The 27,231-nt window shown below is 41.6% G+C and overlaps 1 protein-coding gene and 1 long non-coding RNA gene across 4 annotated transcripts in view; both read right to left on the bottom strand.

The window, feature by feature from the left end:
- Positions 1–24,923, bottom strand: part of SPATS2 (spermatogenesis associated serine rich 2) — a 51,032-nt gene extending 26,109 nt beyond the window's left edge. Inside the window, exons 1-2 of one of the 3 annotated variants that reach the window (XM_083598776.1) lie at positions 24,780–24,923; positions 15,089–15,390 (exon numbers count right to left, since the gene is read on the bottom strand). In XM_083598776.1, coding sequence (XP_083454902.1) covers positions 15,089–15,113 — 25 coding nt within the window. In that variant the 5' untranslated portion in view covers positions 15,114–15,390; positions 24,780–24,923. Of the gene's footprint in view, positions 1–15,088; positions 15,391–24,545 lie in introns of all 3 variants that reach the window. The other 2 variants (XM_083598777.1, XM_083598778.1) reach the window with 2 other exon arrangements.
- Positions 1–27,231, bottom strand: part of LOC310755762 — a 1,619,227-nt gene that overhangs the window by 1,450,525 nt on the left and 141,471 nt on the right. The window lies entirely within an intron of this gene.

Here is a 27,231-nt window from a genome sequence, read left to right as displayed (position 1 = left end):
CTCTCTGAACAGTAGAAAAGATAACTCTCCTCCCCATCACAGTGCTAGGCTGAGCAAAGAAGAAACTTCTCCTTTCAGCCTAGTGCTGTGATGAGAATGAATGTAGCAGTTTTGTTTTGTTTTTTGACCAAGAGCAGAGGATGTGCTTGCATATAGCAAGCTATATGAGTGATGAGCACTGGCGTGCATGAGCGTAGCCAAGTCCAAGTGAAAGAGTGGAGAACATTGTGGAGGAAACAGGTGAGGAACAACCACCCTCCTTATGAAGGCGGAAAATGCAGGAGGGTTAAGACCCTGCTGTTTTACAAAGAATATGCCAGTAAGGAACGAAAATAGACCAAGGAGAACTTGCAACTAACCTGCACGATAACTTAGCTCTACATATCAGCACCAAAAGCTTTCCTAAAATATCTCTGAGCACATCAAAAACTTTTTGTTTCTGAATTTCTTTTCCTTGTTAAAAAGGTGATCCACTCATCAGATGTTTATACTTGAAAACCTCTCATTACAGTATCAACAGCACAAGTCTATCAATGCAGCACAATCCACCACATTATGAACAGCAGCTTCTAGAAAACGATGAAACATGACATCTTCAACAAGAAAATTGTGCACATTTGGCAGTACTGCAAAACTAACATACTTCTGTAAATTATTCATTGGGATTTCTACTTGTCATTGGAGCTGCACTTCAAGCACAGACAGGTGTTTATTAGGAGATTAAGGGGGGTGAACAGATTATTATCGTGCTCAGTTATATCACGGCTGACAATGCTTTACAGAATTTTACAAGCAAAAAGCAGACACGTCCCTGCCCCTAGTGAATTCACTATTGCACAAAGTTGTGTGTATTTTCAATAGATCTCTTTGATGGCCTAGCTATACAAATAAACAGGATATAATATGAAGAAATTCTGTGCAATGCTGGCACTGCAGTTCTCAAATTGTCACAGTGACCCTTTTTACTGCAAGGCTGTTGGCCAGTTTATAATGAGCCCTTTCTCTATACTGTGTAACTTCAGGCTGCAGCCACATTCCCCACAATAAAATAAAACAAATAAAAAACCCTAAAAGGTAAGGAAGGAAGCTAGGTTCAACATTCTTTCCTAGTTAGCAGGCATGGGGAAGAAAATTCAAACATGATCATCATCTGCTGCCTGAATTGGTACAGATGAGGAAAATCTTACAGCTCTAGCATTGTCCTGGTTAAAGCGGCCAGGATGGTGGGCAAACTGAACTTTCATTTTCCTTCATACTTGGCAATCACAGACCTAGTGATCTTCTACCATAAAGGGCAGCTTTCTATTTGGAGAACCACTGTGTTGGGATAAATCTTACAATCACCAGAATTAGTTGAACAGAGGCCAAACATAAAAGGCGCTTTGAAAACATTTCTAACTGCACTATAAGGGCAACTTTACAGTCTGTATAAAAGACTGCTCTATAGACATGCAAAAAGAGATGTAGCATTGTGAGGTGGATATTCACATCTGTACATGCAGACACAGTCAACCATGGCTCCAAAGCTCATGTCTGTTGCATGGTCCTGTGTGTTTAAATACCTTCAAATGTTAAGGTGTCCATCACACACTAACACAGACAGTGCATACTTGAAACACATCTGTCACGCTTAACATTAAGTGGCACTTAGCTTCCAAGATAACACTTCCAATAATACAGAGCAAGTTGAATGGGTGAATAAAACACTCTTTGCTTTCCTGGAGATGCCAGGAAATACTTTTAGGGCACCTCTAATTACTCATCCTGTTATTACCTTCCAATTCTATTTAACAGCAGCTGCCCTCCAATTTACAGGCAACAGCAAGTCACACCTAGTAATTTAAACCCAAGAGCATGGTGAAATCTTGCTGCTTTTATAAGTGAAAACTTAACAAAATAGACCATTAGGGTAATTTTTAAATTACAGGAGAGAAACTGTCCTCTCAAGTCATTCCCTTCAGCTGCACTGAAGAAGCAACAGCAATAAATTCAAGCACCTTCTTAAGTTCAGCCAATCTAGTCCTATCTGAAAATACAGCATTAGATAAATTAAAAATTGCATTAAAAAAACAGCAATCATCTTCAATTTTGGAAATTTGTAAACTAGTAATAATGTCAATATTTAACAAACAAAGATTATTCCATCTTTTAAGTAACTAGGGAGGAGGTAGAATGCTAATTTATAATTCTAAAAAAGAAAATGCAACACATGCAGTGGATTAAGAAAAACAGGTGTCTATAGCTATTAATAGTTATATTAAAATACATTTTTCTAAATCCCCTAATGTAGCTAATATTTTGATATCTATCAATTTTGTACCACAAGTCCACAAATGCAGTTACCTGTAGCATATAAGAAACAGTATATCTTTTAATCAACTCCAACTCTCAAGAACCATTTCACATGCTAAGAAATAAGTGGAAACATCACAAGCACCCACAATGTATACCATTATACATAGGGGCAACTATTTTTTCATAGATGTCATAAGAAGCTGAGACCAGCTGTTGCTCCCTACAATGTAAGTGTGAGTAAATGCCTCTAAAGAAGAATCCCCCCCCCCCGGTAATACATGGTCACACATGATACACTCAACCATAGTGTACTCATTCACTTTGAGATACACGAAGTAGCTTGCAAATTCACTTTTGAGCTGTCCAAAGGTTAGGACATCATCTGCTTCTCTACTATCAGCTCAAAAGAAACAGCTGGGTCATGCAGGGATATTGGCATTTCAGTTTCTGAAATTTACAGCCTCTATTGCTAATACTTCTGACAATGGTGAATTAGCAGAACGAATCTTAAAAATATTTACTTGTACTGTTACCATCAAGGAGCATTGCTCAAATGCCTACCAGTGTTTTTCCATGGAATTTATAACTAGTTATAATGGGAAGACATTAAATTTATGACTAATGTCTTCCGCACTGGCATTAGTTAGAATCATTCTGTAATAAGCCACAGAAAAGTCATGCATCTGAGCTAAAAGAAACCATAATTCAAAAGCACATATATATTCTGCTAGAAGAGAAGTATTAAGTTAGGGTGCAAGAATTATGAGCCGAAACTTTCCTTGGGTACTTAGAAAAAAACACAACATTTTGACAATGTCGGAACATTTCATCAATGGTGATGGTGGAATAACATGGTTCCCGAGCTGCATTTTGAAAAGGTTGGTACCTATTGCAAATAATTAAAAAGTCAGGGTTTGCTCTAAATATTGGATGGGAAATATAGGAGCTTTCAATTTTGACAATTACTTTAATTTAAAAAACCCCAGTAACATTCCTGAGAGCCAGTGTGGTATAGTGGTTAAGAGCGGTAGACTCGTAATCTGGGGAACCGGGTTCGCGTCTCCACTCCTCCACATGCAGCTGCTGGGTGACCTTGGGCTAGTGACACTTCTTTGAAGTCTCTTAGCCCCACTCACCTCACAAAGTGTTTGTTGTGGGAAAGGAAGGGAAAGGAGAATGTTAGCCGATTTGAGACTCCTTCGGGTAGTGATAAAGCGGGATATCAAATCCAAACTCTTCTTCCTTTCTAGCAGCTGTATAAACAAAATTAAAGATACACCCTGCCCATAGACATACAGTCTGATGTACATAGGAAGATAGGGGAGAAGGGGTACAACAGGAAAAGAAATGGAGAATTAATTAATAGGTAAGGACCCAAAAGCCAAAATGTCTTCCAAATTCTGTTTAACAACCAAAGTGAGTTTGTAACCGCAAAGATCACACTGATACAGTTGTAGCTACATGACTAAGTAGTGATAAAATTATGAGCTCAATTTAGGAAACCAAGAGATAAATGATTGAAACAGAATATACAAGCTGTAGATACATCTGCACAGTTGTCTGGATTCAGGGAAGAGCAAGTGCAGCACGGCTGTTGGTGGTGGTGGTTGTTGTTGTTGTTTTTAAATAAAACTCTGATCTTTCAACAGCAGCTTCCCTGGGAGAACAAGCCAGCCTTTGAAATTCATGTGCAAGTGGGACTCCTGATGCACACAATGGGAGTTGTTGCTGAGAGGTAACAGAAAATCCAACTGCAAGCCCAAGTGTTTTATGTACAGAGGATCAGTAGATTGAGACCATAATTTTATCACTATTTTAAGTGGTGTAGTTACAACCGAATGTGCCCATTATTGTGATCCTTGCAGTTGTTTACTTTTGTAACTTGCTCATTCTTTCGAACTGGGAATTCAAAATCAAGGGTCACTAAGCCAGAAGTACCAGAAAGGAGTTTAACACATGTTAGCTACTGCTGGTATAATGATGGGATGCAATCATTCCTAGGTAAGACATAGTTTGACAAGATAGTAAACATGCTTAGAGTGGTTCCTTAATAACTACTTTAAAGTAAATGGTGAATAATACAATCAAAGGATTTATAAAGAACTGAAGAGGAAATTTCAATCAGCCCAGACACTGAGGTCCTCCTCAGAGGGTCTTCTGCTGGTTCCCTCACTGTGAGAAACGAAGTTACAAGGAACCAGGCAGAGGGTCTTTTTGGTAGTGGTGCCCTCCCTAGATAGATAATACTTTATTCGGCTATAAGCCCACAAGGTAAAACCAATCAATAAATAAAATAGCGTTTTACATTCTAAAATATCAACTAAAATATTTCAACGCATAATCTCCTTCACGTTACATACAATCTCTAGATGTACCATATTGTGGCCTTGAATATAAAGATGGTGGATAGAGTTTACTAGATTTTTAATAGTCATGCAGCATTCCATGAAGTCTTTTATATGAAAGAACTGAATTCAGGAATCTGGCAACCTGTAATGTTCTATAAGAGTCAATGTCCTGGAGTAGATAGGCTAGATGTAATTCAGGTGGTTTAGCAACAGTTTCCAAAATGATTGAACTCAGAATCCTTGATCGGGGAACAATATATAAAGGACAATTAAACAAGATATGGTAAAGGGATTCTATTGATTTGTTGTCACATGCTCATAAAACAGAGGTTTTACCGTTAGAAAATCTATTGCTCAGCACATTTGAGGGGAACACATTAAATCTGGCTCTAACAAAAGCGAATCTATGCGACGCAACCGATAAGGTAGACAGATATCGAGGTATCTGGGACATAAATGTAATGCCCTGATTTATCGGGGAACATGTACCTCCACCTGTAGTAAGATTTTGTTGCAAATCAACCTCCTCCAATCTTTGTTTGATGACCTTTTTTGCTGTAATTAGATCTAAATTTAGTATATCGGAAGGAGAGATTCCATAAGACAACAGTTTGGAATGGATTTTTGTTGCCCATGGGCTGGTAAATTCATCTCTCCAAAGGCATTGAATAAGATGGTAATTGGGCAATTTATGCCAAAGGGACAGCCAGTAATTAAAGGCATGTCTCCACATCAGGATCTCTAAGGAGGGGTTCTTAAGTTCTAAGCGAATAGCCGAGTTGCTTACACAGGAGGGTAGTTTCAAAAGGCGTCTGAGAAAAAGCTTTTGCAATGTCACCAGAGGCATGAGATTTACAAAAGCGCCCCATAAAGGGACTGGTGCCCTCCCTGTGGAATGACCTCCCTTCAGATGTCAAAGAGATGAGTAACTATACAGCCTTTAGAAGATATCTGAAGGAACCCCTGTATTGTGAAATTTTTAATGTTTGATGTTTTAATATGTTTTTATATATGCTGTAAGCCAGATGGGCAGTATAATAATAATAATAATAATAATAATAATAATAATAATAATAATAAGAAGAAGAAGAAGAAGAAGGAGAAGTTGTTGTTTAGTATAACCTTTGGCCACAACTGTAAGCAGGACTATTTGGAACTAGCTCCCAGTATCAATAGGGATTACTTCTATATACACATGGCTTTAGAGCAAAAACATATTATACAAGTAATTTAATAAATGATGTAGAACAGGACACATATGAGAGTCTCGTTGCTAGATCAGAAGTTGGTGAGTGCAGTGAACCAAGCAAATACTTCAGAGACCTGCTTGTATCAGGTGGACAATCAACAATCTTTGCCAGATGACAATGCCCAATATAAACTACTTTTACTGCCCGCCTCCTATATTAGGCTGTCTCCCAGGCATTCATGATTGCAGGAATAGTTGAATTCAGGGGTTAGAAAACCACTCAATTGTTGGTTTCATAAAAGCACCTCCCGTAAAGTCACTTTCCAGATTAAGATGTTAAACAGATCAGCTACGATTATCTGTAGTCTTGCAGATCATCTGTACAGATAGAAACTAAATTAATACTTTTTAAATGTAAGCTACAGATGCTTTTCTATCCACACCTGTTCAATTTGACTGGGTGTCTACAGTTCCAACAGTTGGAAATGCAACAGAACGTATGAGAACTATTTCTCACAGGCTGTTTGATTTCTGGCTTTTAATTTATTAAGCACATCCTATTTTTCAAGATTCAGATTTATAATAATCTTTAGTTAAAAGTACAGAAGTCTCTCTTTTGCTTTGGCCAAACAAGAGTTCACCATGTGAACTCTGTTTTGAACAAGTTAACCAACAAAGGACTCAAATTGGACAGAGGGATCAGTAGCTTTTCTGTGCAGCTGCCAGGCCCTCTACTGGTGACAAAGCCTTGTGGATTTATATCTTGCTCTTTCACCAATGAAGTCAGCACAGCTTACATTAGTTATTTCTATTCTTATACCCTCTGCAGATAGGCTAAGATACTTAGGGCTAAGAGACAGTGACTTGCGAACTATGCTATCAAGCAGGCGTTAGGGCTGAGATGGGATCTGAGCCAAGGTTTTTCCAATCCAAGCCCAGAACGCTATTCAATATACTGTAATCTAATGCTATGACAGGTTTTGAGCCCCTCTTTCAATAGTGGCTTATCAGATTCCAATTAAGTTCCCCCAAAAAGACACAGAATTCAACATCACGCTAAGATAATCATTCTGTCAGTGCAAGCATTTCAGCTTGCCAGATGGAACAATCTCCCCTCGCCTCCTGCTGTGTGCTGTTCTGGGGGTTCTCTCAGTCCCCCTGAGCTGATGGGGGGTCCTCGGGGGCACCTGAGGGCATGAGAGGGTGGAATTCCCTTTGCACTAGTGAGACTAGCACAAAATCTAGAGAATTCCTATTTGAAAAGTCAGCTGCTAGAATTTTGTAAGCATCTCACCAAGCAACCTCACTTACAACTGATCTCAGTCTGAAAGCAGTGGGATCAATTTAGGGGTGGAACAGCAAAGTAACCCGAATACTTATTGTTCTTATTTAACATAATTTTAATTGGATTTGTTCCCAACTCCTCTGAACCAGGTATTTTAGGTTTTACCACAAAATATTACAGTATCTTATTCATTTTATTGAAGAGGCAGATGAACACCCACGTTTCAGACATTAGAGGCAGAAGATGCAACTAAATATACTTCAAATTTTTTTTGAGAGACAGACCCAATGTATTGCCCATATCTAGACAAAACACTAAACCAGCCTTCTCCAACTTAGTTCCCTCCAGATTATTTGTACTATAACTCCCTGCAGATCCAGCCAGCATAGGCTTCCTGGCTAGAGCTGATGGGAATTTAAGTCCAAAAAATGTGGAGGGCACCAGGGGTAGGGGTGTGTGTGTGTGTGTGTGTGTGCCTGTCTGCCTGATGGGACTCAAGGAGACTTGCAGGTAAAAATAAGAACTGCTAAAAACATAGAAAAAACAATTGAACATCAACAGGACTAAAACTACATACATACATAAAATCTATTAAAACCATACCAATAATTACAAAAAAATAGCACAGGATCAGAGCTTTCATAAAAAGCAGTGAACTCCCATAAGCCTGTTGGAACAAGGAAGCCTACCCTTGCTGGCAGAAGGGCAACAAGGAGGGAGCCAGTATAGTTTTTATAGGAAGGGATTTCCAAAGTCTGGGAGCAGCCACTGAAAAGGCCCTCTCCCGTGTGCCTACCAAGCATGCCTGTGAGGGTGGCGGGAATGAAAGAACAGCTGGGGAAGACTTCTCTGAACTACTAAGTCATACTCAGCATAGACCCACTAAAATGAAGTGGACTGATTTTAGTAAATCTATTGATTTCAAAGGGTTTACTCCAAATACAACTTAGCTAAATTTTAAGAGCTGTAGCTTGAGGAGTTCTGTAATGTCAGGTTTTCACCAAACTAGGTCTAGAAAAATGGATTTTCTTTGTATCTCTTCAGTGAAGATGCAATATTATTTTCAACAATATTAAACTAGGCTTCTTTTCCACTGAAAACTGGCAGTTAAATCACTCTGCTTTTATGACTTCATTTAAAAATATTTAGTTCTTGTGCAATGAGAAAGGAAAAAGAAACCAGATGTTTCAACTACTAAACACTACACAGAGATACAGTTCTCAGCTGTTTTATGCCTGGGCAAAGATTATACAGGATTTATTGTCACTGCCACATGTGTTTTCCTTACTGCAGCTTCCCAGTTCATATACAGATGGTGAAATAAAGGCATGAGAAATTGCAATAATAAAATTAAGGTGGGCAAAATTATATGCACTACATGACAGTGGCCGCTGTTTGGAAGTGTGCAATGTTTGAAGCAAGCCTGAATCTTCGCTGATCCACACTAGCTAAGCTGGATTGATTCAGGCAGTCATAGCCCCAGTGCTTTTTTCCCTAGGGGTACGCAGGGGTACACATACCCCTAAACATTTTGTGAATCTTTGTACTTTTGTCCATTTACTGTATTTATTTCCCCCGATTTGAACGATAAAATGATTTTCTTGAGTCAAAATGAGAGTAGCCCTCCTAAACATTTTTTAAAGAAAAAATGCACTGCATAGCCCTATAGATAATACCATTGCTTCAGATACAAAGATGTACCGTATTTTTTGCTCTATAAGACTCACTTTTTCCCTCCTAAAAAGTAAGGGGAAATGTGTGTGCGTCTTATGGAGCGAATGCAGGCTGCGCAGCTATCCCAGAAGCCAGAACAGCAAGAGGGATCGCTACTTTCGCTGCGCAGTGATCCCTCTTGTTGTTCTGGCTTCTGAGATTCAGAATATTTTTTTTTCTTGTTTTCCTCCTCCAAATCTAGGTGCGTCTTATGGTCTGGTGCGTCTTATAGAGCAAAAAATACGGCGTCTTTTCCCCTTTATTGTAAGAAAAGGAGGAAGCAGAATGAAACATTCTCATCAGTACTTTTAAGTGGAAAGAAGGGGAGAAAGAATGAGCCCAGATTCTCCTGTGTAAGGCAATGCCCGTATGTCAGGTACATCTGAAGAAGACTGGTCTTCACAGTGCTGCTGACAAGCCTGGAAAAAAATCCCAGGCACCAAGCTGCTCAAACTCTTGTATAACCTAAAGGTGACACGCCTTACTTTGACAGTTGGGCTGTCCCGAGCAGAGTTTATGGCTGTGTAACACCAATGCCCTTTTTAACAAGAACAATTTTCCAGTTCTGGTGCCAGAAAGTGTGTCATCGGGGGTTTCCCATTCTTGCTTTTGCAGAGACTTCAATAATCCACTAGACAAGGGTGAAAGCTACCAGAATTTAAAAACAACAATATAGCTAGAATACAGTGTCTTGTCCCACCCACCGTCCTTACTCTCCAATACATATATGTCACTGTTAATTGATTATGTAGCTTAACAGCATTGGTCCTACTTTCCCACAAGCCTTTTGTGTGGGTAAACAGATGCAATTCAAAAAATACAAATAATTCCAGTAAGCTAGTAACCCAAGACTATGATAAAAGTATAACCCTTCTGTAAAGGGAATTGGGGGTTGCTCGTGCGTAAGGTGGCTGCTGCTCAAGGCAACGTTGTCTGGCTAAACCTTTCCCTGGCTGGACAGCCCTTTCTCCGTGGCTGTGTCAGTCACTGGCAGAATCCGTCAGTGGGCGTTTCCTGAACTTCTTCCAACATAAAAGCTCTTTGACGCCAAGTCTCCGCCTAGCCTCCCTGCGCGGAAGTCTTCTGCGCAGAGTGGGCGTGGCCAGCGGAGGTCCTGGGCTCTCCCCGCTGGTCTCTGTGGAAGAGTCTTGGAGCCATCTCTCCGAAGTCCTTCCCTGCTCCCCTTTCTTCCTGGTGTCACACCGATTTCCTTCCCCAAAGGAAGTGTTCTCTCTCTCCCTGCTGGTCCCTTCTCCTGCATCGTTGGGGAGCCTTACCTCCACTCTTGGCTCCGATGGCAGTTCCCTGACACCTTCCTTCCATGCCTCTTGTTTCCAGACATTACAGCACAGATTATTAATGCAACTGTAATTAAGCATTTATACTGTGGAACATAACGTAGTCTGGAACAAAGTGTCTGCTCTAGGATTGGGGGGGGGGGTCAGAACTCTTTTTTTCCCACAGCGTGAGTAGTACTTCCCATAACAATTTAGCAGCTGGAATAAGGAATGTCCAGTCAATTATGTAATCTCTGTTCTAGAAGTTTGGCATACAGAGACCATATTCAGCTACTTTGGTGAGGGGTTCTCAGATATACTGGCATTATGGCACAGCAGCAAGACTCATTCATTCATGTAGTTATTTTGAAATTTCCATACTTCCCTTCTTCTGAGGATCACAGGGCAGTTCACAACATAAAAATACAAAAATACATAACATAGTAGCAAACAAAACAATAAGACCCTCTCCCCCCTCCCCCCCGGTTGTAAAGGCCACAGATTGCTTAATTGGCCAAAGACCTGGGAGAAACTTTATTACCAAGAAGTTATTATGGGGAGTCCAGTTGCTTTTAATATTTCTAACTTGTATATGGAGCACTTGGTTCAAACTAAGTCATTTCCAAGAACGAAATCCCTATATATTTGTTATATTATGGCATATATATTGATATTTACATTATTGCTTCTAGATTATGCAGTGGATGACCTTTTTTCCTATGGATATAGTTGATCCTCACACGAGGTTCACAAAATGACACAGGGTTACAAGAAATACCATATAATAACTTTTAAGTGGAATAGACAAATTAACTACAGCAAACCTATTGATCAGAATACTATTTTACATTATAGAATCATTCAGTTCATTTCGGAAGCGATTTACCATCTGCACAGTTTCTAAGACTAAAATTGTACTTGTTCAGATTTGTAACATCAGCTTGGTATGTAAAGAGGTTATCCTCAGGCTGTTATCAGAAGAGCAAAATACAGAGCAAAGATGTATCATAGAAGTGAACTGCTTCAAGATAAAAAGTTGGTTCACAATATATATATATATATATATATATATATATATATATATATATATGTATGTGTGGGGGGGGGGTCAATGGAATAGAATAGAATGCCTTTTTCCATAGAATGCAGTGTGTTGAAACACTGGCAACTGGTAAGAGATAGTCCAGGATTTGCCTGTTACACCACCAATTATTTAATATAAAAGACAAAATAGCTCATTCCAATATAGTTGATACCCTCTATTGCAAGTGGGCAGTATTAAGTGTGGAAAGTGTTCTTGTGCACAATCCTTACAGTTAAAAACAAACAAACTAATCCCAGAGATAGAAAAATTTTTATTTCAAGAGACTACATGTCAGATAATGTGTATGTAGGGCAAACAAGTAGAGCTTGAAGAATTACTGATCGGTGAACACAAGAGCAAGGTTAGAACAAAATGCTTGAGGCTCCATTAACATTTTAGGAACACATTCATACACCTGAAGTACACACATCTTTTTTAAAAAAGAGAAAAGAAAGACCCCACTACCATTCTACTTTCTCAACTTGGAGTGTTTTGGATTTTTGCATTGCAGACATTAACACCTAGTTGTTTAAATGTGAAGTTTGATTTATAATGAGAACAGTCAGCTGAATGCAGCCTGTTTTCAACTGAAATAATAGTTATTTAAAAACTGGTATTGTCTTGTCAGGGGAGTGATATAAACTGAGAAGTCTGAAGCTGTGCTTACTCATTTCTTGGGCTGGTGAAGTGAAAGGGAAAGTGTTCTGACAGTCTGAGATTGCCATAAGAACCTATTAGGAGATATTTAAACTGGAATTGGTTAGGTGTGTTATACACAGTGAGATACTGAGCAGTAAAATATAAATTTGCAAGCAATTTGAATTACACTAAAGTTGGGGGTTCATACTCAGCAACAACTCAAGCTGGAATCTAACAAATACTCCAGCAACTAGAAACTGGCTTTATATGAACTTGGAAAATACCTGGTGCTGAAACAGACTTTTACCAGTATTCCATTGTTTATGGTAACAGTGTGTATAGAATGTAAATACTGCATGAGGTTGTAAGCATTTCTCCAGTTTGGGTCTTGTGTTTGTGGTGGGGTTACAGCAACAGGCAGGCCTCGCTGTGCTGCACACTAGGTAAAGGTAAAGGTAAAGGGACCCCTGACCATTAGGTCCAGTCGTGGCCGACTCTGGGGTTGCGGCGCTCATCTCGCTTTATTGGCCGAGGGAGCAGGCGTCCAGCTTCCGGGTCATGTGGCCAGCATGACTAAGCCAGTTCTGGCGAACCAGAGCAGCACACGGAAATGCCGTTTACCTTCCCGCTGGAGCGGTACCTATTTATCTACTTGCACTTTTATGTGCTTTCAAACTGCTAGGTTGGCAGGAGCAGGGACTGAGCAACAGTCCCCATGGCGGGGATTCGAACCGCCGACCTTCTGATCGGCAAGTCCTAGGCTCTATGGTTTAACCCATAGTGCCACCCGTGTCCCTTGCTGCACACTAGGATTGCTGCAAATGCAAGCGAGTTCTTTTGTCAGCAACTTTTTCTTAATAATCCAAGAAATCATAAAAAAATGAAGTCAACCAATAAAGATCAGGAACTCGAAAACGGGTTGTGGATCAACACTAGCAGAATTAAAGTTGAAATTCAGAACTAGCCATGTCAAAGGTGTGCCATGTTGCTCACAGATTGTGTTCAAAAAGACTACAAGACATGTACATCAGTGTAGTCTTCCATGAAGAAACTGTCATGGAAGAGGTCAGCTCCAAAGGGCTAAGTTACAAATAAAGGCACAAGTTCCAAGTCATGTTGTTTCAGGGGAGCCTACTGGCATCTTAATAATGGCTGGTGTCTTTTCTCAGAATTCCTGCTGCTGGGCCATCTGAAATTGTGAATGGTTATGATGGAGAGCTACCAAAGACAAAGCCTTCTTGACAGTGGCACCGTATCTGCTCTACTCTCCAGCAGAAGAGCTTTCTATCCTTTTCTGCTGATATTCACGCCAAAGACGGTGCTTTTCTTAAGAGAACCTTAGAATTTAAAGCTTAGCACTTTTGTTTTCTGTTTCCATTGTTTCCTGCTGCTGAATTTAATTAGTTGTTTCCTGTTGTGCTCTGTCCATTTTAAAATATTTGCTCTGTTACTTTGTATTATTAGTTTTATTGCTATTGGACTGTTAGCTATCTCAGATCGTTTAGATCAAACTGTGGCATACAAAGCTTTTAATAAATAAAACCTGACGCATACAGGAAAAGCACAACTCCAAGCCAGAAAGAACTGGCAAATCTACAGCTGTTGACAGAAACCCAAGGTGTATGTTAACTCTCTCCTTTATAACATGTAGTAAAACTTACCTGTCTCCCAATATCATGTAATGATGTGTTTTGCTACTTTATATTATTTGCTGCTGCTAGGGGTATTCAGGGAAATGTACAACATTGTGACATCAGAATACAGTTAAGTTTTGCTGGATGCTACTGTGAGGAGTGGGGCGCTAGTTGGGAGGCAGCTACCATTTTCAGGAGGAGCCACATCTAGTTTTGCCCTAAGAGACCCATTTAACAAGTCCCTTGTATTCAAGGACTCAAGACTTTGCAAATTAAACAATGTGAAATTCTCCTTCACACAAATTGTTAATCCTCTGTGACATAATGTGATGGCCTGGGATTCGGACTCGGATGCTGAACCTGAGGGATCCCAGCCTGCACAGGATTCCCTGCCTCCAGAACCAGCTGAGCCGGGGTTGGAGCATGAGCCTGAAGGGTCCTCACCTGTGCTGGATCCTCAGGTGCAGGCATCAGCTGAGCCTGCTCTGGCTCCTGAGGTGCCTGCAGGTGCTCCACTCTCAGCCCCGTCAGAGGAAGCTGAGGTTGCCTCTGGGTCCGGTAACCCTCCAGCCTCTCCTGAGCTGCAGAGGCTCAGGGCAGAGAGGCATAAGGAACTAAGTTCCCGCAGGAGGAGTGCTCGCCTCCAGGCCAGGAGAGGCAAGTCACCAGAGGATCGGTGCCACCCTATGCCTCGGGGCAGATAAAAGCCGGCCAGCACCAGTCCCAAGTTGCAGGAGCAACATTGTTGGTTGCTAGTTCCTGCCTGAACCCTGTCCTGCTTTTCTGCCAGAGCTCCTGACCCGCCCTGGCTCTCTGCTTGCATACCTGTTCCTGACTCCCTGCCCTGCACCCAGCTTCAGCTACTACGGACTGCCTCCACGGTGCACCTTCGACCATGGACCGGACTGGGACCTCACCTCTCGGGTAACCCACGGGACCAGCAGTGGCGTGTAGGGTTAGGGGGCGCAAATCCACGGGTTAGGGGGTGCAAATCCACGGGTTAGGGGGCGCAAATTACTTGCCTTGCCCTGGGTGCTGACAACCCACGCTACGCCACTGGGGACCAGCACACATAAACTGCCACAAACGACACCAGATTGAAAGAGACGTATGATCCTTATACCAGTGGTTCTCAGAGGCACATAAGACTCCCTGGGAAGGCAGAGGCAGATCCTAGAAAAGACACCAGCTTTTCCTCGACAGATCAGAAATGTGTGTGTCTCTCAAATGGGTCAAGGGGCAGAATATCAACCCATTGCCATAGGAGACCATTTGCCTCATTACACCTTGCTCATTGTTAAGTACCGAGAACCATGAAGCGACCCTGTTTTCTCATGCTCCTTGTTTGCTTGATTTCCAACATCAGGAAGCCAAAAGGCTGCTGGGCTGTCTTCCTTTGGGTCAAGAAAGGAAGGGATGTGAAGGAACACATTATTAGGATTCATTTCACATTTTGGAAGACATTGAGTGTTTTCTTACTAGGGAGGCAACTTGAGAATAGCCAATCTAGAGTAATTATCTTCTACTGTGGACTAAAATGGCAGGAACAAAAATTCATACTTGACATTTGCCTGTAACACAACACTCCTTACTATATATGCCCGTCTAGTATCGTAAATCTTACCTTTTTGGTTTTGCCTCTTAGACATAATAGGTTCCCTGTATTTAGTGTTCAGTTACACAGCAATAAGAATCTGTTTCCTCAAGGAACAGAGAGTGGCAGGTTTAATTCAAGTGCTGCTTTGCATCAAGGCAGGAAATGGCAAATATCTGCTTGGGGACAGCAATCCTCCAGCTTCCAAGGCAACAGACGAGTTGTCAAAAACCTTCTTGGACAACCTGTTGATCACTGTAGATTTTTCCTCTTAGCATCACCTTCTGTCAAGAAGCACAAGCACAGCAGTTCATATTGCTGTTTTTCAGATTCTGAAAAAGCAAACATACAAGAGTTTGATTTATTAGTCTGGCAGACATATTGTGGTCTGTAAATGCATTCTTCAATAGTTGTTTTTTTAAAAACCTGAATTCAATTCATGTTGCTTAAAGTGAACTGCAGAACAAGGGGTCAACAAAAAGCCATCGAGATACTCTGTAAAGTTTCAGGTAGACTTTGCCCTGCATTTGAAACAGCTTGCAGTTCCAGAACTGCAGTTATTGCATTCTGGTAAAACAAACTTTGAAACTATAAAGACATCAGGATTGTTCAAAATTCGTTAGCAGAAGCAGCACTTCAAGTTTCAGTATTTTTTAAAAATGTTATTTTCTAAGGGTTAGACTTAAAAGAATGGGAGAGAAGTCCTGGAATTGTGCACTCCCTAAAGGTTTAGCAACACAGTGCAACAGAGTAGTAGTATGTAATTGAAGTAGCAGCTGCTCATTTTTCTCCTAATTGTAAACACTTCATATTGCAAAATACTAATAATCCTTCTAGATGTCCTTTAAAAATGCCCTTTTGCAGTTGTCATTTTAAGGTAATGTAACTACCAGAACCAGTAATTAACTTTGTCATGCATAGCATCATATGAACTGGAAAGCAATAGTGCCTACACTGATAATACAAAAACGGGTACAGTTCACTAGGAATGGGAAAGTGAGGCTCTAAGTGTTGTTGGACTTCAAATTCTATCAGCCCCAGTCAGCATGGCCAATGGTCATGGAAGATCAGAGTTGGAATCCAAGAACATCTGTCTGTATTCTAAAAGAACTTGAGTTTTTCAAATGGGAGCCGGGGGGCACGCACATGCACAAACATACGCACAAAAATCACATTAAAGACTGATAAACATGAAGTAGTAGTCAAAAGGAGCTTTTATTGATACCCTTCAATGCGGGACTGTACTAGGTAGGCTTAAATATGAACTTTCACTAATGTATCATGACCAAGCTTTTTGCACACAAATATATATTACAGAATTGCTAACCCTGGTTCTCATCACCATCCACCAGTTTCTCACTATTTATACTCATTCTTAAAGAAGAGCAGAAGACAACTGAGACAAAGTTAGTTGCCCTATTTAAGGCACTAAGAAGTTAGATTGGCAATTCTTCCAGTTGTGATACATTTCCCCACTAACCAACAGCTCTGCCCTGTGTACCACATGAACGTATTAAGCTTCAATCCAAAGAAGCCAATTATACAGGTGTAAGAGCAACATGCACCCAACTACTGCAGATCACACCATGATCCAACAGTTGAAATCTAAATGGTGGCTTGCCTCACAAGTCACGAGTATCCTCTACATGGAGAAATTGAACCTGCGGATTGAAGCCAAAAGTGATTAAATTTTTAGTTACACTTTTAACATAGAGCAAGCTGTGCTTTAAAGGGAACATATAAGCATAGTAGTTTTTCCTAACTTGACGTGTTAATTGCTGTAAGAATGCACGTGCCCTGGAACAAAGTAGCAAGCAAGGGATGCTTCACACAGCCACTCTCTTAGCAGTCAGACAACTGTTAATCCTGCCAGAAGCCAGCCATGCTCTCGGTTTTCTACGTTCAGATGCCACATTTCAAGCCAAAATTTTGGAAATAGGCCAAGTGGCAACATGCAAATCTAAATCTTCCGCACAGCGTGAACAATTCCAACAAACCAGTTTGAACTAAGAGTTGTACAGTATCTGAGCAGAGGCCAAAGCTATATTCTAAGTGGTCGTGAGCTCAGCCTTCAATTCCTATAGATTTTCTTCCATATAATGGATTTTATTATTTAATACAGTGCTAGCTATAGTTTTGATGCTTCATAAAGCTTCAAAGGCAAAAAAGAGAGAGGCAGAACCCCACTGCAAACCACCTTACAATTCAAATATCAACAGTGGGAAAGACTAGGAAGCATAGGAGAAAAGGGGAGGCAAGGGATAAATGTGAACAAAGCCTAAAGATTATGATATAAATCAGGAGTGGTTAAACTGGGCCTCGAGACCTGATCTAGCCCAGTGAAAAAATGTTCTGACCCCACCAATTTTGGCAGTGGCATCAAAAAGAAAAGTACTATGCACAGCACTGTGGTGGGGAAGAAGTTTAAACCTCTCTGCTCAGCCCAGTGCCTCATGGGGATGCAAGCTGCCCCTCCCTCATCACCAGATTGATCACTTAATGAGAAGGCAGGGGAACAATAACCACCCTCCTCAGCTGATCTATACAGTTCAGCTCAGCCTGTGTGTGTGTGCGCGCGCATGTGCAAGTGTATGGTGTGGCCACACTCACTTTTGGACATACAGTACTGCTACACTTATTTTAAACAGGTACACATTGCAGAGACTTCCTGATTATCAGCAGACCCTTACATACAGTGCATTATCGCACTTGGAGAGACAGGGCTGTAGCTAATATCGTGTGAAGCAGCTCCCAAATGCCCGTTTTAACATTCATCAGGGGCTCTTTGCAGATTATTTGACTGTAACTATACAGCTATTTCTGTCAAACAGGAAGACTACATCCAGCCCAAATTACACAGAACTTCACATGCAAAACACTTCCTAATTTTGGAGCCTGGTCCGACCATAGCAAAGTGCTTTTTAGTCCAACTGATTTCATGAGAAAAATGTAAGAATGCACTTAACTCCTAACTGAAATCAACAGCAAGATGAAGCATTTCTATCAAATTGGTAGCGTGCAGTTTACATCTACCATGTCTGTAGGTAAGCATGGTTTCACAATTTATGGCTATGTTGGATTTTACTCTGCTGTACTCTTTAATGAAAACACATCCACAAAAACAGACAAGTAAGTTTTTGAGGAAAAAGCTTTATAAATGATTTTGCAAAGTGAAGTCCTTCACACAGCTCACGGCTAAACTATGGAATTCACTCACACAAAATGTAGTGACCCTCCACCATATTAAATGGCTTTAAAAGACCATTAGCCAGATCATAAAGGATAAGGCTACCAATGTCTACTAGCCACAGTGGCTATGTTCTACATCCACTATCAGCTGTGTCATGCCTCTAAACTGCCAGGAATCACAAGTGAGTAGAGTGCACTCACAACCTACATGTGGGCTTTCCATAGGCATCTGGCTAACCACTGTGGGAACAGGTTGCTGGACTAGATGGGCCTTTAGCCTGATCCAGCAGGGCTCTTTTGTTTTTATTTGAAGCAGTGGAGCACAAATTGATTCACTATATGTGTGTATATTCATACAAGAAGATGGCAGCCAGATGTTTAACTAATCCTGTGAAATATAATTGCTCTGCCTTGTGGTGGAACAGGAAATAAGTTTATTTTATTTATTGAAAACAGTTTTATCCTGCTTTCCCTTGAAAGAGACCTCAAGTTTAGAGTTAACAACTTTCAGAAAGAAGCTAGCAAATTTAAGCCAATGGTAAATAAAGAATACTGCTTTCCGAGTGCCTCAGCTCAGCACAACTCCAAGGATTAACCCCCAGACTTTGTCCACGCTGTCCTCACTTGATAAAAAGATATGGTCACCACTAGCAAGCACATTTGTGGATCCCATCAATCTTCCCTCAAACTCAAAAAAAAGCCCCAGATTAAATCATAAATCTCAGATTAAAAATGTAGGAGTGCACATTATCGAAGTGTGAAATGTAAGAGCAATATTGGGTACATTTATTATATTTATGCAAGAGACAGTTGTGAAATAAGCACACTTAAAATGTCAGAAAATAATGTATTTAAATCTTATAGAAACAGAACCTGGAAAAGAACAAATCAAAATCTACAGCAGCTAAGCTAAGACAAAGAAACAGATGAGAAATATTTTACCTTTGAGCCAAACACACCAAAATGGCATTTGAAGGAACGTGTTTCTGATTCCAGAATGATACACAAGAGATCAGGGAGCACAAAATTCAGAAGCAGCACAAAGAATATCTAAAAGCACTTCTGAATGTGGCCAGATACCAAAGGTTGTCAGCCATATAGTGTGCTGATCATAACTGAAAGAAGTGTCTACGTGCTTTTATTTAAAAAACAAAACTATAATGACATTTGCTTACTAGCTAGACAGTTTTGTAAGCACCTATTTTAAGTTGTATTTGGCCCCAAAAGAAAAGGACTGACATTTGGTCATCTGGAAGTAATTATTTCTTGCCACATGCAACTGGGTGAGTGGCAATTCACAACTCTGACCTAACATTAATGAAAGAAAATACTGGCCTTCTCTATCAGATGAAATAGCTTAGTGGAAGTATGGAAGATAAATGACAATTCTATTGCTGAAATAAGGAGGTCCAGCTCCAAGCATGTGCAGATAGTGCAAGTCTGCATGGACATCATGTGTGAGCCGCTTTCAACTAACTCTTCAAATGAGTGTAAAACAAGTATAAAAAGCTACACAGAATGAAAAAAAGAAGTGGAGAAGTGTGGGTCTTTTCTTCACACTCCAGAAAAATAAAGTCCATTCAGTGAATATTTTAATAATGTTAAAAAAGAAGGACTTTTTAAAAAATGTGATTTTCTCCTTTCCCATCCGTAAACAAATACCTGAGCAGAACTATTGCACTGTCCTCTGAACTGTGCTTACATTTACCTTATACTACCTATCTGATCATCTGAAAAGCTTGCTACACTATCATCAATGCCGATTTGTCTGAAGCATTCAGCCGCACTGTCTTTGCGAGAAGGAAAGTCAAGTGCTGATAAAATAAAGTAAGGTAAGACTTGTAGGACAATAGTTTTAGGTTTCTACTCAAGAGTAATTACAAACAAATCTGAAATCATTCTAAAGCATTCTGTGGCAAGTTCATTTATGCAGCTGGCTGGTCAAGTCAATAGTTCTGCCTACATTTTACACTAAATCTACTAGCAAGACTCCTAACATCACAATACACACTCTTCAGTAGAGAGCAGTGGTTCCCAACCTTTTTGGTATGGCAACCCACAAATCCAGATTTACTTGATATGGTGATCCATTGATTTATTGTTACAAGAATTTTGAAACTTGTGTCTTCTGCAATCATTAGTTTTGCCTATTTTATAACCATTATATGAGGCATCCAAGCAAAAATTTACTTGCACACCCATTAATGCAGAATTTGCTAAAATATTTATAATACTTATAGACTTATTCAGTTTTGTATATGCATTGAATATAATCAATCAATGAGAACAATTTACAAGTAGCAAGCTCTTTTCTAATAAAACCAGTAAAATCAGATTAAAAGCGTTTAATCTGCTCAACAGCTATGCCCAGTGGTATAGTAACCCTAGTCATTCAATCCTGGGGACACACTTAAATGGTGCAATCCACAAATCAATTGTATTGGAATATTTAAGCACCACTTTTAGCTTGATTTTATGTCAAAGTAGATTAAATGGGACTTACTTCCAGGTAACTGTGCAAAGGATTGCAGACCTGCAGCATAATCCTACATATTATGTTCAGTTAGCAGGTATCTCACACTGCTTTCGGCGAGATGCATTTCTCAGTAAGGATGGGAACCTGACTGCACTTATCTAAAAGTGCCACTGTATTGAACAGGGCTTAATTCTGAGATGACATGGTTAGGACTGTGCTGTGTCTTTAGGATGGCAGTTTTGCAGTGCAATCCTATACTAATATCTACTCAGAAGTAAGTTCCCTTTTGTTCAACTGGAATTACTCACAGGGAAGTGTATGGGGACCATTGACTGCTATCCTAAACAGGTATTTATTTTCAAGCTTTTTTGCCTACACTTGTGAAATGTAAAATAGTAATAGTAATAATGGTGTACATCAGGGTTTTTTATTCCAATGACCAGTACATCAAGAAAACTGGCAGTTCATTCTGCAAAAGTTTGTCTGATGGCCAAAAACATAACTCCTCCAGCATAGGTGGGCTGAGAGACTGCACCATCTCACACACACACACACACACACACACACAACCCCTGACATCTCTCCTCCTCTCCCACACCAGCCTTTCAAAGGCCCTCCCTGCATCTCCTTCTCAGAGCCCTCTGACAAGGAAAGGGTTGCAGGGGATGGAGCTGTGGCCACACCCCGGAGTTATAACGTCTCTCCAGCTGGGTGGGAGTGCCTGCTGACAGTCAGTTCTGATGTCTGGCAAAAATGTTTGCATTTTGGGCTCCAGGAGTTGGTGCCTGGGCAAAGGAGGGTGCTCTGCTACTGCAGACGGGCAACAATTCATTTAAGACTTAATTGTAAATTAAATGCAAGAATTACTTTGGGTTTGCTTATAAAGCCCGTGACCCACTTGCACATGCTTTACAACCAACAGGCTGAGAAACGCTGCTCTACAGCAGAGGTCTATTACCTGTAAGAATCTTTTTTCATTTTGTGATTTCAAGCAAAGGGAGATCTTCTTCCACTCCACATTTGAACAACATCTATATTATGCAGCAGCAGCTGGCTAATTGGCTTTTGAGTACAATAGTCCCTTACCAAGCTATTTTAATCTTGTTGATCACATACATGAATCTTTGCAAGGGGCATAATTTGTAACTTACAGGTATTCTCACAAACACATACAGTTCGCAATATACTAGGTTTATTACACAAATAGGAAATGCCCTAGCGAACAAATATGTTTACCCCATGTCTTTCTAAGCAAGGTAGAGAAGTACAAGTCTCTGTATTAAAACCACACTGAAGAATTCAAGAAGTTTAACTATTCATTGGTTTCTACTTTAAGTTACACTTTAGAATTTGAGATTCATCTCAGCCTTGTATTTAAAGTACAAGCCTAATAGGCACAGGCAACAAGGAACTGCATGCAGGTGAGTGTGTGGGCTGCAAGAGAGATGGAGTGCTCTGTCCCTCTTCTGTGCCCAATATAGAAATCAGGTGGGTTGCTAGAGGACAAAAGTTCCTCCCCTTCATATGAAGCACCCCTGAAAACATTCAGCTTTTGCTATGACAGCTTGTACCTCAGAAAGAAGTTTCAGTTCTGGCCTGGAGAGGCCTCAAGGGAGAACTCATTACAGAATGCCATGCTCACATGTTCCAAACAAGCTGAGCTGCAAGAGCATCTGCTAAATTCATTGTCTCTTTTCAATGTAAATCTCTGCCATTCCTCCCTTATCATTTATAACATTAATAGTAAATAAACGAGAATCAGACTTCTCCTGGAAGTGTTAAACCAATATATGGTCACTTCCTTCTTTCCCTGCTCCTTACAGTTACTTATCAATAAGTAAATAGAGATCATTTTTTATTTATTTTGGTGGTCTGTGTAAATTCTTGGGGTAACAAACTCTGGAATGCATCTAGGTCTCAATGTCAGAAGATCCCTAGAATGGAGTGTCAGATTGCATGTGAGAATTGTAGGCTTGCATGCCAACTACACTACATAAAAACCCTAATCTAGCACAGAGATGCAGTGGGCTGCTGGAGTAGGGACAGAGCTCTTCATCCTACCTATATTAGTGCCTGACAACAGGCTAGTTAACGTCTGTGGGCTTATCTGAAAGACTGGCTTATCTATACCATCATTTACACAGCTCTTTAATTGTGCAGCATTATACCTGTGTTGTTTCTAAGCCCCCTGAGAAGTAAATTTCACTGAAATCAATGGAACACGAATACAACTAGAACCACGCTACAAGCCTAGCCCAACACAACACAATTAGAACCAAGCTACAAGCCTAACAATTGCCCTACAAGGTGTTGTTTAGTCGTGTCAGACTCTTCTTGACCCCATGGACCAGAGCATGCCAGGCACTCCTGTCTTCCACTGCCTCCCGCAGTTTGGTCAGACAAGGTAGGTAACCAAAAATTGAGACTGACTCCTCAAAAGCCACCTGATTCCAACTAGGCTGCTATTCAAACTCAGGACCCAGCACAGTAGGGTTGCCATATTTTCAAAAGTAAAAACCAGGACACCCTGGATGTGAGCTTTTAAATTTTTTTTTCGCAAAACTGCCCCAAAATGTGATTTTTCAATTGACTTGCCTATGATCCAAAGTGCCGTCTTTCAGAAATTCAGAAAATTCTTTAAGAAAATGACAAAGTGCCGTCTTTCAGAAATTCCCCAATGTCAATACCACCTTTGAAATCCTGGTAATGTCAGGGAAAATCCAGATGTATGGCAGCCCTACAACACAGCAAATTCCCTGCATAATGCTTAACTACTTATCAGAACTGTAGGCTTGCAATGCAGCTTTCTGGAAAAATATAAACATATATTCGGATACAACTGAATCTGAAGTCTTGCAGCATAACTTAATATAAATTGCATACATGGTAGGCAAACAAAAGCAGCAAATGATTAATCACTACAAACTGTAATCAAACAAGGCTCTCTGCACACTTAGGAAAACCTTACTTTTTGTTTAACTTCACTCAGCCTAAGTTTCCTGTCTCCCCTTCCCCTCCCCAAGCACTGGGCCCATTCCATCCTACACTCAAGCTATAAAGTTCTTAAGCTTTTGTTCCCTCAGCGCTGCTCCTTCAAGAGAAAGGTTACTGCTGCTCTTCTGTTCAGGAGACTGTTCTTTAAACAAAACCCCAAAACCAACAACAACCCAAATGGTTGCTGGTCAGATGCAAACCTTGCAGCAGCAAAGAGCAAAACCAGCGACTACTGCAAGCTGCTCACACCCTTTGGGAACCGCTTCCTCTCATTCGCGTCCCTATTTTTCACACTCAGCTGCCCGCCGCCTCCATCAATCCAGTGCCTCGTTGTTTCGGGGTGGTACCAAACAGGGTACTATTTCCAAAAGTAAAAACCAGGACATCCTGAAAGTTGCTTAGCTTTTAGGAAGACCCCAACATTGTTGGTTCTGTTTTTTAAGGAAACAACAGAAATTGTAGAGCCTTTTTTAAGGAACCCCCAAAAATTCTTGATTTTTTTTTTTAAGAAAGGAAATTGCAGTGGTTGTTTTCTTTTCTTTCTTTCTTTTTTGAAGGAAACCCAGCCGTCAATTCTGCCTTTGAACTCCCGGGAAAATCCGGACTTATGGCAGCCTTAGTGCCACGGCTCCAGTCTGTCTGGGAACAACCCCCTTCCGGCCTGGAAGCCAAATCCCCAATATGTGTGTGTGTGTTTGTGGGACGGGGCTGGGGGTCCTCCCCGCATTACTCGTTCATTGCCATAGGGAAATGCATTCTGGACATGCTCAGAGGCACTCTCGCGGTCCTTCCACAGGTCGCCCTGCTTTGCGGGAAAGAGGCCCTCGCCGTCCGCGCAGGCCCTTCGCTCCCTCACAAACCAGCTCCGCTCCGCCGCCCCCTCGACGGCCTGCCTCGAAGCCCACCCCCTCCTTTCGCGAAACGGCCCATTCGCTCGCCTCAGCCCTGCCTCCCCTGTCCCTCCATCGACCCCATTAAGCGGCAGCGCCCGGGAGCCCCGTCCTACCCCGACGACGACCCAGCCGCTGTCTCCACAACCGCCGCCCCCCCCGCCCCCTTTACCTCAGGCCGCCGCCGCCGCCGCCAAACACCGGGAAAGCGAGCCCCGCCCACCAGCGAAGAGACAGAGAACGGGAGCGAGCAGCGAACGGTGCGCGAGCCCCGGCAGCCAATGGGGCCGCGGGAGCCTCTCCTCCCTTCAGCCAATGCTTAAGCGCGGACGCCGGCCAATGGGAGCGAGGCAAAGGCGGGGCCCTCCCGTCTCTCTCTCGCCCACTCCGCCCGCCTCTCCACCCTCGCGCTCGATGGAGTTCGGAGAACAACGGAGCCGCTGAAGCTCCGCCTCCCCTCCGCCCGCCCAATCGGGCTTCTTCGTTAGGGGACGGCCAATCAGGTGAAAAGGGGGTAAGGCTGCTCTTCGCCCGAACCGTGACGGCTCTTGGGCCAATCGGGGAAGCCGCGGGGCTCAAAAAGCCAATCCGGGCGCGTGGAACGTGGCGGAGATGCCGCGGGTTGCCCAATACCGCAGCGCCTAGGAAACCCGCCTGTCTCTCTTTTAACCCTTTCTTTTCTTCCCTCCGCCTACGCGAATGGAGACGTGGGTTTTGCCTGTTAATAGCGGCGGCGTGACAGGTAGAAATCCAACAGGTGACGCTTCAATCACCGATTCTGCGTTTCTATGCTAAAAAGTTGGAATTTCTGCCTGTCGGGCTTAAAGATTTTGATGGAAGTAATAATGGAATTTTGATGGAAGTAATAATGGAATACTGAATGGTTTGGTTTATATAAAATATGTAGGGATTTATGTTATGCAAAATGAACCATGGAAAAAGAAGAAAGGGAAGTCATTGATATTTTAAGGTTGTTTAAATGAATACTCTTAAATTCTAAAACAGAAAATTTAATAAAAATTAAATAAATGAATAAATAAACGTACACATGCCACCTTGGGAGCTCTCCTATAGGAGAAAAGTGGCAATTCAGCCCGGACACTGAGATCCACTTCCAAGGGCCTTCTGGCGGTTCCCTCACTGCGAGAAGCGAGGTTACAGGGAACCAGGCCTTCTTGGTAGTGGCACCCTCCCTGTAGATATCAGGGAGATAAAGAATGACACAACTTTTAGGAAACATCTGAAGGGAAGTTTTTAACGTCTGACATTTTATTATTTTATATATTTTGCTGGAAGCTGCCCAGAACGGTGGGGAAAACCTAGCCAGATGGGTGGGGTAAGGTAAAGGTAAAGGTACCCCTGCCCGTATGGACCGGTCGTGTCCGACTCTAGGGTTGTGCGCTCATCTCACTTAAGAGGCCGGGAGCCAGCGCTGTCCGGAGACACTTCCGGGTCACGTGGCCAGCGTGACGAAGCTGCTCTGGCGAGCCGGCACCAGCGCAGCACACGGAAACGTCGTTTACCTTCCCGCTATAAAGCAGTACCTATTTATCTACTTGCACTTAGGGTTGCTTTCGAACTGCTAGGTGGGCAGGAGCTGGGACCGAAAGACGGGAGCTCACCCCACCGCGGGGATTCGAACCGCCGACCGTACGATCGGCAAGTTCTAGGCACTGAGGTTTTACCCACAGCGCCACCCGCGTATAACAATAGAATTATTATTATTATCATCATCATTATCATTATTCTTTCTGTTCCTCAACCAAAACTCTTAGCAATTTATCAGCAACTAAAGGGCAACATGCTCCACTTGCTGCTAGAGTCACCCTCTTTGAAAAGTCCTGTTCAGCGCCTCTCCCCGCAAAACATACAAGCTGATAGGATAGGTTTTGTATTGGTTATTTAGTTATCTAGTTATGACCCTCTGCGCATGATACTCAGAGTCTTTATTGAGCAGATCTCTTCAGATTCCCAAGGAGAAGCTGGCGCATTGCAAACAAGTTCCACAACTGAGCTCTGGTGAGCCATTATTCGAATTCAGAATAAGAATTTGAAATTCTCCTCCTTTGGACCCCAATGTTATCGGCATGGTCCATTGTGGATTTGAGCACAAAGTCTATTTTCATTCGTGTCCGCAGCCTGTTATCGCGCTGTTGCTTCTTCTGAAATATAGACAAACCCCACACATATTTTCTTTGTGCGAAACCATAGGATCATTTTTCATTTCCCAAGGAATTTTTTTAAAAGAAAAAAAAACAGGAGCCCCATTCATTCCTGCTTTACAGCAGCTCAACAGCGGCACCTGCTGGGATCAGCTGAGCTTGCAGGCTTTTCAAACCAACAAACCTCTATCTGCATCTCCCAGGAAAGGGAGTTGTGCATGAGGAACAACACCACAATTCACAATCTGGGGTCCCACATGGACCACTTGAAAATTGTTAAAGGTCTGGGCTCACCTCATCCTGATTTTTCCTCCAGTTGTAGATATTGTAACTTGCATGACTTTTTAATAAAATGCAGACTATCTATAAATCTATTGGAAATGTTGTACCGTATTTTTTCGTGTATAAGACTAGGTTTCCCCCCCTAAAAAATAATGTCAAAAATTAGGGCGTGTCTTATAC

The sequence above is a fragment of the Podarcis filfolensis genome (genome assembly GCF_964270895.1).
Source record: "Podarcis filfolensis genome assembly, chromosome: 2".
Taxonomy (NCBI): Eukaryota; Metazoa; Chordata; class Lepidosauria; order Squamata; family Lacertidae; genus Podarcis; species Podarcis filfolensis.
Note: the sequence above shows the minus strand (reverse complement) of the source record. Positions and strands in the feature narration are given on the sequence as shown.